Source organism: Balaenoptera musculus, chromosome 15 (assembly GCF_009873245.2).
Source record: "Balaenoptera musculus isolate JJ_BM4_2016_0621 chromosome 15, mBalMus1.pri.v3, whole genome shotgun sequence".
Lineage (NCBI taxonomy): Eukaryota > Metazoa > Chordata > Mammalia > Artiodactyla > Balaenopteridae > Balaenoptera > Balaenoptera musculus.
The window spans coordinates 24,714,364-24,726,808 of record NC_045799.1 but is presented as its reverse complement, the minus strand read 5'-3'; the positions used below and the strand labels follow the sequence as shown (position 1 = coordinate 24,726,808).

At 36.5% G+C, this 12,445-nt stretch overlaps 1 protein-coding gene across 3 annotated transcripts in view; it reads left to right on the top strand.

Annotated features, from left to right (window-relative positions):
- Positions 1-10,539, top strand: part of ITCH (itchy E3 ubiquitin protein ligase) — a 122,819-nt gene extending 112,280 nt beyond the window's left edge. For all 3 annotated transcript variants that reach the window (XM_036825208.1, XM_036825210.1, XM_036825209.1), the window contains exons 24-25: positions 4,924-4,996; positions 7,091-10,539. In XM_036825208.1, the coding sequence (XP_036681103.1) occupies positions 4,924-4,996; positions 7,091-7,190 (173 nt within the window). In that variant the 3' untranslated portion in view covers positions 7,191-10,539. The remainder of the gene's footprint in view (positions 1-4,923; positions 4,997-7,090) is intronic.
- Positions 10,540-12,445: the final 1,906 nt, after the last annotated feature.

The following is a 12,445-nucleotide window of genomic DNA, read 5'->3' as shown; positions in this document are numbered from 1 at the left end:
CTACATGCAAAAGAATGAAATTAGAATACTCCCTAACACCATACACAAAAATAAACTCAAAATGGATTAGAGACCTAAATGTAAGACTGGACACTGTAAAACTCTTAGAGGAAAACATAGGAAGAACACTCTTTGACATAAATCACAGCAAGATCTTTTTTGATCCACCTCCTAGAGTAATGGAAATAAAAACAAAAATAAACAAATGGGACCTAATGAAACTTCAAAGCTTTTGCACAGCAAAGGAAACCATAAACAAGACGAAAAGACAGCCCTCAGAATGGGAGAAAATATTTGCAAACGAATCAATGGACAAAGGATTAATCTCCAAAATATATAAACAGCTCATTCAGCTCAATATTAAAGAAACAAACACCCCAATCCAAAAATGGGCAGAAGACCTAAATAGACATTTCTCCAAGGAAGACATACAGACGGCCACAAAGCACATGAAAAGATGCTCAACATCACTAATTATTAGAGAAATGCAAATCAAAACTGCAATGAGGTATCACCTCACACCAGTTAGAATGGGCATCATCAGAATATCTACAAACAACAAATGCTGGAGAGGGTGTGGAGAAAAGGGAGCCCTCTTGCACTGTTGGTGGGAATGTAAATTGATACAGCCACTATGGAGAACAATATGGAGGTTCCTTAAAAAACTAAAAATAGAATTACCATATGACCCAGCAATCCCACTACTGGGCACATACCCAGAGAAAACCGTAATTCAAAAAGACACATGCACCCGAATGTTCATTGTAGCACTATTTACCATAGCCAGGTCATGGAAGCAACCTAAATGCCCATCAACAGACGAGTGGATAAAGAAGATGTGGTACATATATACAATGGAATATTACTCAGCCATAAAAGGGAACGAAATTGAGTCATTTGTTGAGACGTGGATGGATCTAGAGACTGTCATACAGAGTGAAGTAAGTCAGAAAGAGAAAAACAAATATCGTATATTAACGCATGTATGTGGAACCTAGAACAATGGTACAGATGAGCCAGTTTGCAGGGCAGAAGTTGAGACACAGATGTAGAGAACAGACATATGGACACCAAGGGGGGAAAACTGCGGTGGGATGGGGATGGTGGTGTGCTGAATTGGGCGATTGGGATTGACATGTATACACTGATGTGTATAAAATTGATGACTAATAAGAACCTGCAGTATAAAACAAACAAACAAAACAACTAATACTAAACTTTCATTGGGTTATTTGTATGGAAATATGTTAATATAAATGTTTCAGACATTACATGAAATTTCTAAAAATCTTAAAAAAAAAGAATCTGCTGAGTTTAAGGTGACTATCAGACAACCAAGTAGAAAATCTCAGTGAGGGGACAGTTTTACAGGTGTTGTTAAAGCACGAGTTTAGAGGTAAGAGTAGAGGGAGAAAGTAGACTCATAAGAGCAGTGAAGCAGTGACATTTGAAGCTGTGAGAATGGATGGGCTTATGCAGAAATAGAATACAGAGAAGAGTAGAGAGCCGATGCTTAGAAACATTTAGGGGTGAGACATGACTAGCCTAGAGACAGACTTAAAGGAGAGGCCAGAGAATAAATATTTTAGTTTCTCCGAAGCAATATAGAAGGGAAGTTTTTATCTAGTGCTACAGAGAAAGAAGTCTCAAAAAGGATAATTTGTAAGTCCTTTGAGAATGCTCTGTAGTTTGAAAAAGAGAAACCATGTTGGCGGTTGGAGAGGTAAGGAATAGTGACCAAAATGAAGAAAAAACTGGTACAAGCTTCTCAATATAAACTGGAAATCTGATTATTAAAAAAACAAGAACCAGGTCTTCTCTTGAGGATAATATTTGGGGTTGGATGGAGCAGTCTAAAGCAACACAAAAGGATACCTGTGGAACAATGTTCATTGCAGCTCTATTTACAATAGCCAGGACCTGGAAGCAACCTAAATGTCCATCGACAGATGAATGGATAAAGAAGATGTGGCACATATATACAGTGGAATATTACTCAGCCATAAAAAGAAATGAAATGGAGGTATTTGTAATGAGGTGGATGGAGTTAGAGTCTGTCATACAGAGTGAAGTAAGTCAGAAAGAGAAAAACAAATACAGTATGCTAACACATATATACGGAATCTAAGGAAAAAAAAAAAAGGCCATGAAGAACCTAGTGGCAAGACGGGAATAAAGACACAGACCTACTAGAGAATGGACTTGAGGATATGGGGAGGGGGTGGGGTGAGATGGGACAGGGTAAGAGAGTGTCATGGACATATATACACTACCAAATGTAAAATAGATAGCTAGTGGGAAGCAGCCACATAGCACAGGGAGATCAGCTCGGTGCTTTGTGACCACCTAGAGGGGTGGGATGGGGAGGGTGGGAGGGAGGGAGATGCAAGAGGGAAGAGAAATGGGAACATATTGTATATGTATAACTGATTCACTTTGTTATAAAGCAGAAGCTAACACACTATTGTAAGGCAATTATACTTCAATAAAGATGTTTAAAAAAAAAAAAAAAAAAAAGACCAAACCAAATTCTCCAATGTAAGAAATAATAAAATTTTCTTTATTAACAAACAAACAAAAAAAAAAAAAGGATACCTGTGGAAGACAGAGATGGTGAGGTTGTGGTTCATCGAATTTTAGAGGACATTGGTTTAACCTTCCTTCCACCCAGTGTAGGAAAAGAAAGTTGTAAGAGTGATGTATATAACAATTTAATCTGGTGGTTCTTGACCTTATCAGATCTAATATCCCATTTTTTTAACATATTTATAATACCCTCACGGAATGAAGTTGGTAGATGTGAAATAATGTATCTACAATCTCCAAAAAATACAGATACATAACACTAACTGTAATACAAAGAAGAAAATTTTTAAAAATGATTTATAAAGAAATAATATTTGTTTCAATACATGTACATTTGGGAAAAACTCTGTTAGAAGACACAAAATGTTGTTCCTATTTAGAAGAAAAGATTTGGGCTTAAGAGAAGGTCAGAAGCCTTTCTGTATAAGAATCACTGGAATATGAAAGAACAGATAGAAAAGGTAAGAAATAATAAATAGACTTAAATAAATATAAGAAAAAGAGGGAAATAACCTAAGTGAATTAAGGATAATATACTTGCCAGAATAAATTATAGCTGATCAAAGTAGAGAAAAATGAGGTAGATCTTATTTTAAAGTGTAGTGTCTAATCACGAAATTCCAGTATAGGCCAAGGCTCTGATATGTACAAAGGCCTCAGAGACCTTTTTAAAGTTGAAATAGGCTGAAAAATAGGAAAAGTGGTGCAAGAGTCTATCTGGAGGTTGTTTCGTTTAGGGACAGTGTCAGAGTAAGATTGAAAACAACAGGCAACCTGAAATTAACTTTAGTATATAATGTTTACAACATGATGTCTTACAATTCCAAAAAATTTTAGAAAGCATCCAGGGTAATAGTATTTGATAATATGACATATTTGTAAAATAGCCTTTATCAATGAAATTCACTAAAATCCTTAATTTCATATTTCTCTGCTATTTTATTTTATTTTATTTTTTAAATTTTTATTTTTGTCTGCATTGGGTCTTCCTTGCTGTGTGCGGGCTTTCTGTAGTTGCGGTGAGCGGGGGCTACTCTTCGTTGAGGTGCGCGGGCTTCTCATTGCAGTGGCTTCTCTTGTTGTGGAGCACGGGCCCTAGAGCACATGGGCTTCAGTAGTTGTGGCACGTGGGCTAAGTAGTTGTGGTTTGCGGGCTCTAGAACCCAGGCTCAGTAGTTGTAGCGCAGGGCTTAGTTAACCCACGGCATGTGATATCTTTCCGGAGCAGGGCTCGAATCCATCTCCCCTGCATTGGCAGGTGGATTCTTAACCACTGCGCCACCAGGGAAGTCCCTCTCTGCTATGTTAATATTTGATTCTAAGTCTATTAAAAGCAATCCAGACTCTACTATTACATACTAATTAGCACCATTAAACGAAACTTTCCATCTGTGTGGTTAGAAATGCTGTAATATATTGAGAGAATGTGCCAGTACATAAACCATTTAATAACTTCAAGCTTAATTATTTAATAATTTTAACTATCCTTTTTCATAATGACCATATCCTATATTACTGGGCTTTTCGCATAACTACTTGTGAAAACACTTCAATGTGATTAGATACAAAAGTACTACCACTTTATATTTGTACTGGGTTTAGTCAGGTGGAACATGAGAAAGTTCTTTGGGTATGACTGTCTTACATATGGCGGAACAATAAGTGTGCCTGGCCCCTTCTTATTTAAAAGTCCAGTAGTACTACCAGTCCTTATGACCACCAGTAAATGCTTCTTAGGGAGCAGTAGTGACCTTTTTAGAAAACCAGTGCTTAAAGATAACCATTAACAGCTGACTCCAACACAAGGTAAATGAGAGGCAAGAATGGGGTGTTAGGTGTGTAAGGGTCTGCCCTATAGGACCTATAAGCACAAGCATTGTTAATATTGAATTCACTAGGTTGTTTACATTTTCTAAAGTTTTAACAATTTTCTATTTAAATCAAGTTTTGTAAGACAGTGAGCTGTAGTTTCCCTATTGTGTTTAAAACTAAAATTAAGCTTTTTATGTGTTCTGCTCTTATGTGAGGTATTATTAATTATAGCATTCTGTTATTCTGGCTAAGCAATACTAGATAAAAGTGCATTTTCTCCTCTTGGGTATACATTAACAATGTGGTTCTCAAACTCTAGCTCTCAATCAGAATCGCCTGGAAGCTTGTTAAAACACTGTTGCTGAGCCTCACCCCCAGAGTTTTTGATTCAATTCAGTAGGCTTGGGTTAGGGCCTGTGGATTTGTGATTCTTAACAAGTTCTCTGGTGATGCTGATGCAGCTGGATTGGGGATAACAATTTGAGAACCAGTGCACTATCAAACTGTTGATGATTTCACTTTTAGGGAGCAATGGGCCACAGAAATTCTGCATTGAAAAAGTTGGGAAAGAAAATTGGTTGCCTAGAAGTCATACCTGGTAAGTAAAATCAGAAAGATTCAGTTATATGTATAACTGAATCACTTTGCTGTAGACCTCAAACAAACACAACATTGTTAATCAACTATACTTCAAAATAAAAGAAAAATTAGACAAAAAAGAAAGAGCGTAGAAAATAGTTTTTTCGCATTTATCCTGTATATACTAAAACTTGTTAGAAATTAGAAATGAAATACTTTCCCCATGGTATTGAATTATTTTTAATAGCTTTAGTGAGATATAATTTATGTAACAAAAAACTTACCCATTTTAATTCAGTGATATTTAGTAGATTTTCAGAAAAGTAACCATCACTATAATCTAGTTTTAGAGTATTTCCTTCATCCCAAAACAATCCCTGTTGCCATTAACAGTCAATCCCTCCCCCCACCCCCAATTTTTTTTTTTTGAAATGTGATATTTAGAAAACTTAACTTTTCTCTGTAGGCAGAGGAAGAAATCAAGTCTAGATAGCTGTAGGGAGAGCTACTCTAACATGGTGACAGAAATACTATTTTCTCATTATAAACGTAGTTTAACCACATTTCCAAAAATGTACAAAACTAAAAACAAACCCTAATCTTGACTCAAATACAGTATATTGGAATTCAACCTAATGTCAACAATAGTTGAACTTTATTTTGTGGGACATTTCAGTAGTCATATATATACCTTGCAAGATATTTGTTTATTTTCCCTATCTACCCTTTTTATTTATTTTATTGTTTGCTCCTTTGTATTTTCATACATGTGGCTTTTTAAGAATAACAGCTTGGCATGTTTGTTGAAAATCAATTGACCGTAAATACATGGGTTTATTTCTGGATTCTCAATTCTATTCCATTGATCTATATGTCTGTCCTTAATGGCAGTAACATTGTCTTGATTACTGTAGCTTTTCAGTGAGTTTTGAAATTAAGTATGCATTCTCCAACTTTTTCAAGATTGTTTCTGCTCTTCTGGGTTCTTTGGATTTCCATATGAATTATAAGATCAGCTTGTCCATTTCTGCAAAGAGGTCAGCTGGGATTTTGATATGAATTGCTTTGATCAGTTTGGGGGAGTAAGGTCATCTTAACAGTATTAAGTCTTCTGATCCATGAATATCAGGTGTCTTTCCATTTGTTTAGGTGTTTAACTTATTTCAACAATGTTTTGTGGTTTTCATTACACAAGCCCTGCATTTCTTCTGATAAATTTATTCCTAAGTATTTTATTCTTTTTGAAGCTATTATAAATGGAATTGTTCTCTTAATTTCATTTCAGATTATTCATTGCTAGTATATTGAAATACAATTGATTTTTTTACATTCATCTTGTACACATATATTTTGATTTGATCTTTTCTCCCTTTTTTTAAGCTTGGAACAGATTGTGCCATTACATTATTGTGAATAGCTTATCTCAGTCACACATGAAAACCAGCCTCATTACTTTTTCAAGTTCCATGTTTCCATTTGTTCATTTCTATAACCGTAAATTTATTTTCCCTTTGTGGATAGCATTATTTCTTAAAATATAGCAGAAGGCCAAGGCTTTAGGGCAGATTCACTACCTGTTACCTTCTGAAGGTGTTCTTAATATGGCCCAAAATTAGAAGATGCCTTTAAAAACTCACAGCTAAGAATAGGACAGAGAAATTCAGTCCGACCAACGTATTAGATATTAGAGCCGAAAACTTTTTTATTCTTAATGGGGTATACTTAAAACCTTTTGATAAGAGACCTATGACTCACAAAGCCTGAAGTATTTACTGTCTAGCCCTTTACAGCAAAAGTTTGCTGACCACATATAGATTAGGGTGGATGGGAAAGCTTGAGAGGGGTGACATTTTACTGAGTACCTGCTGAGCACCAGTACTGTGCTATATATATGCTTGTTTATTCTTCACTCTATCCCGAGAGATAAATATTGTTATTCCCATTTTACCAAAGAAAAAACCGAGACTCAGAAAAGTAAAAAACACATGCTCAAGGGCCCAGTGACAGAGCTGGGATTTGAACCTAATTTTGCCTGGCTTTAAAACCATTGTTACACTGCCCATATTATTCTTAGTATATTTCCTTTTCTCAAGCTAACAATTCTTACTTTTAGTTTTAACCGCCTGGACCTGCCACCCTACAAGAGCTATGAGCAACTGAAGGAAAAGCTATTATTTGCTATTGAAGAAACAGAAGGATTTGGACAAGAGTGACTTCTGAGAGCTTGCACCGCCAAAGGACAAGAACTTATTTGCAATGTTTGTCCTTTTCCTTCTTTGCCTATTGCACATCTTGTAAAATTGGACTGTGACTGTTTAGAGAGTTACCTTGAGTGTAAGTAAATTAATGTTATCGTTGAGATTTATCTCCCAGTGATTCTGGATTTCTTTTCAATGTTCCAGAAATCAGATCTGCAAATGACTAGTCAAAACCTTACTTAACATGGAATTAACACAACGATGAAATCTGCCTTGTCTTATTCCACTAGATTGTTTCCTTAACAAAAATTTTGTATATGTGTATCAGAAGTCTCATTTGGGAGTAGGGTTTTTTCTTTTAGAGATTCTGAAAATATGCAGGGAAGTCCCTTGGTAACTAAAATATGTAAGATCTTCCTATTAAGCCTCATGGTAAGAGGTATTTGTTTAAAATAGCCCAGCTTCTGGGGATGTGAGCAAACTTCTGGCCTGTGCTCTCCCTCTTATTTCAGCCTGGCCTGACTGTTGTTTTTCCTTTCCGGAGCATGAAATCCATGCATCATTTTGATGTTATCTCTAGAAAGGAGAGATATGAGACTCTTGTATCTCCCTACAAAGTAGTTTTGTTAATTTGAATTCAGAGAGAAGTTGGTCCCAGCCTGCAAATGACTGCATAACTCTCTTCATTTGGAAGTTTGTTTTAATTGCCTTGCAAATACTAAACTTCACAAACAGTATTAACACTATGCTTCCTTCACTGTCTGTATAAAAGTTAACCTAGAATTGGAATCAATTTAGCTGAATTCTTTGAAGGCCATCAACAATTTTTATATGTTCCTGTATATTAATTGCATCTTTATAATTTTATCATAATCCAACAACTTCAGTTACATTTAATTATTGCTAAGGAGTTCAAGTTATATCTAGAGTGCTTTCTAATCCAAGTAGAGGTCAATGAAACATCCTGTAAAATTACATTTTCATTAGGGAGGGAGAGCTGTGGTACTGGCTAAAAAGAAGAGAGTAATACGTTTATTCACAATACATTTCTAGTAACCACAGAAATGTATTCTCTATGTGAATTAAAACTTTTTAAACTGATAATTTCTCTGACACCTGTTAGAGTAGTTATTTCCATTCTTTCCCTTGTCCTGATCTGGATATTCTGTTCACCTCTAAAAATTTTAACAGGTTTTCCCCATGACTGTTAGATTGCTCTGTTAGTAACTGATTAATGAATGCACTTTGACCTTCTCTGTGGTAATTTTTTTAACTTAGCCTGCTTAGACTCTGTCAAGATGACTGCTGTCAGAGGTTTGACTTTATGGACAGTGGGAGGAAGCCGAAGCCAGCTGAGTGCCTATCATAGCCGAACCCTGAGGACAGCCTCATAACTCATGAGATAGGGACTTTGGCAGGTTTCAGTACCATAGCGTGAACAAATAGCATTGAGCCAAAAATCAGCAGAGAATAGCAAACCCCTGTTGTATATGGAAAGAGAATGGGGGTTTTTGTCCCTAACTACTCTTCCTTTTACATCTTGGAAAAACAACAAAAACACTTTGCAACTTGTGTATCTGTACTCTAAAACACTGCCATCATAAAGCAGACTTACGTGAGTGAAAGGGTTGCCTCATCTAGAAATTGTTAGTGTAAAGGGAGAGATTGGGCTCCCCCCAATCCTGTCTTTATTTTGATTTTATTCTACTTACTCTAGGAAATGTAGTACAGTCTCTAAGCCCTAGTTGTTTTCAAAGTAGTGACTCTGCCTTTTTGTTGGTAGGGGGCAAAAAACTGTTGCTTTGTCTTACAGAGCGAATGTCTGCCAACTACCCATTCGTTATATAAGTCTGAATTTTGGTAATATATGGCTATGGAGATTAAGCCTTCTATAAAGACTTCCTATTGAGGTGAATGCTCACATTGAAATGTAGTTACCTACAATATTTACTATAGATTTATGAGATTAAATTAAGAGATAATGTAAGAAAGTAGACTTTTTTTGTTCTACGTAATGCTTGATGATTCATTTAGGGACCTAGAAATATTGTTCAAAAATGTATAAATATCATCCAAAAGGCTTTCTGCCCTATATTTTTAAAATACAGAATAGTTATATTTGAAGTAGTCCTGGCCCTAGTTCTATAGGGCTTGGCTATTTAATATTTTTATGGAAGAAACGTTTAGTTCTGGAAAAGGTAAATGCTTGTATATATTTTTGCAGCCTGGGATCTCCCTTACTCCATTTCTTCCTTTAATTTAAATGGCCACATGTATATGTCTTTCCCTGCTGTGTTAGGAAAATGGGGGCTGGATATCCCAAGAATCAGAGGTTATATAAAAATACTGCAAATAGACAGCAGACATAAATATCTACCAAATACTATCTTAAATTTTGGTCCAAATTGATCATTTGGAAATAGATTTATTGTAAGTGTTTAATTAGAGCGATTTCTTAAATCTGAACTAAATTGCTTTTAGAGTCCTTTTTTCTTTGTAAGCATTGTAAATGCTAATAAATCCTGTTAATTTTTTTACTGCATGTTATGTTGAAATAAAAACAAAGTAAAATGAGCAATTGCCTTATTCTTCTGCTCTTTTGGGAGGTTGGGGAAGGCAGCATTTCACATAGCCTGGGTCTGGAGGGAAGGACCTCACTTGTTTCATCAAATAGAGTGATTTAAAACTGGTCCAGCAGCTCATAATAATGAATTACTGCTCTTTCTTTTATGATCTTATATCAGAGTGCAGAAGAATGTAATTTCGTAAGACTTACAATAACTCTATTTAAAATTCAGGTACTAGTTTTTCATCAAGAGATTGACATACCAATGTCAATTCATCTGAAATTTTAGTGAAACATGACTCACCTGCCCAAAGAGGTCTCATCCTAAATGAACTCTTTCAGTCAAACCCACTCTGCCACTTTTTATTTACCTGGTTAATAATCTGAAATGTTATTAGGGATGACTCATGGAATTAGACTTCTCTATTTTTTATATCCCTCCTTGTTTTGGATGTTAACTCCATCCTTTTAAACTCCTTTAGGTTAACTACTTCTATTTAATATTATTGGCATCTCCAGCCCCCCTCATTTTTTTGTTTTTCTTTTAGAGTTATTTACAAAATTATTTGTATATATGCTATGCTTTCATTAACCAAAAATGGAATGGCAGCACTGGATTGTATATTACTGTATTGGAGTTCCTTTGTTTTCTTGAACTGTAATTTCAAACACTCAGGTAACTTTACAAATACCACAAGGAGTGAAGTGCTCTTATAAAGGTCCTGCAGGGGGCTGCCTCACTTGCATTTCCTTAAAAGTTGTAAGACTGTTTACAATTAAACTTTTTGGTCTTTCATTTGCACACTTTTCTTTTAGTCTTGAGTAAGGTTTTCCCCACTTGCAGGGAAGCCTTCTATGTGAACAGGTCATATAGATTTCTGCCCCTCTGCTTTTGTAAGTGAGCAGGTTATAGCCTGTCTTGTACTCTGGAGTAGATAGGAAAAAAACTAGAAAGACTCAGGTGAGACTGGATTTAGTGCCAATGTTGAAGAGAACCAAGATGAAGACATCTCCTTTTCTGGGACAACCAAGGGTTTCCCTAAGACAGGATCCCAGCCATAGGTGCTCAATAGAGAATTACCAGCTGGCTACCAAGACTTTTTCTTATTAGGAAACCAAGTGATCATGCTCTTATTTAAAATAGATCCAGGGGAAAGATGCTAAGGGAAGTGGGGTTTTTTTAATATCTTCATCTAACAGTGACTGGAGGACAGGTTCCTTCCAGATCCTGCAAAGTAGGCCCTATCCTATTTATTCTGTCCTATATAAGCAGCTAGAAAGCTCTAGTTTTCAGCGTGGCTAAAAAAAGAGGGAAGACGTGTTCCCCCAGCATTAGGAAATCTTCCATGGGAAAATAAGTAGTTACTTTTACTGACCATTTGGCTGTCCAGCCCCAAACCCTATAAAGCATCAAACTGGGACTCAGCTATGGCTGACTGGCTGCTATTCTCTGGACTTTTAGGAAGAGTGTCTCACATTGTGTAACTCCAGAACAGAAACTGCTGTCACTCACAGCTCATTTCATTGGTCAATTCCCATATGTCTGTAGGGCTCCTTTGTGGTCAGGACATTTAGGGGAAGGATCCACGGGAATCTTCCAGGTCTTCAGTGGAGACCTAGGAAGGACAGTTTTGGTCCCTTATGAACAGGTTCCCACTGAGCAGAGATGCTGTGGGCAGGAGGGTTTCCTCAAAGAAACTCACAGGGAAGGACCTTGAGAATTTTCAGTCATACCTGCAGATCACTGAAAAGAGCCATGCTGTTATTTTCCTCATTTCTAATTCAGACCTCTTCTATTTATCTTCTCTATCCTAGCGACCAATATCACACCTATACTTACTTAGTCCAGGACAACTGTCAACATTTATACTATGTCCCAGACACTTAGATATGCCACATGCACTGTCAGTCTTCCTGGTCACTTTCAGAGACGAATGATTATCTCTATTTTATAGAATAGAAAATAGGCTCAACGTAATTGAGTAACTTGAAGTGTCCACAGCTATTAAGTGGCAAGAGTGCAAACTGGAATCCAGGACTGTCTGATTCCAAAGACTGCATGCTTAAACGTTTTGCTGTACTGCTACTCAAAACAACCCTGGGAGTTTTCCATAACCAGTTCAGCTGTTCCATCTAATTGGTCTCCAAATCCTATCAAATCCATCTCCAAAACTTCTTTTGAATCACTTCTTTCGGAGCTGCCCCCCATTGCCACAGCCCACATCCATCATCCCTACTGTGGTTGACTGTAGCAACTTCTTGTCATTGCCTGCATTCTCTCCAGTCCATCTGTGCTGCCTCAGAATGATTTGTGGAAGAGTTGTCTCATGGTTCTCCCCTCTTAAAATATTACAGTGGTTCCTCCATTGCCACAGAATAAACTCCAAAACTCATAAACCTGTCACTCAAGGCCCTGACTACTTCCAACTCCTCAATTCTTATTCTGGCTCCAGTCACATGAACTTTTTGCTTCTGTGATTGTGACCTTGTTCAATTCATTCACCCCCTCTCAGTCTGTTTCTCCATATGTAAGATGGTGGTGATGATCATCCTGTGCTTATCTCCCAGGATATTTTGAGGTCCAGTCACTACAGCCCTTCTTCCCCTTCCTAAACGCTTTTATAATGTTTCCAGATTCAATAATCATTTCTTTGTATCCAATCCTTTTTTTTTTTAACTTTACTTTGAAATAATTTTAGACTTA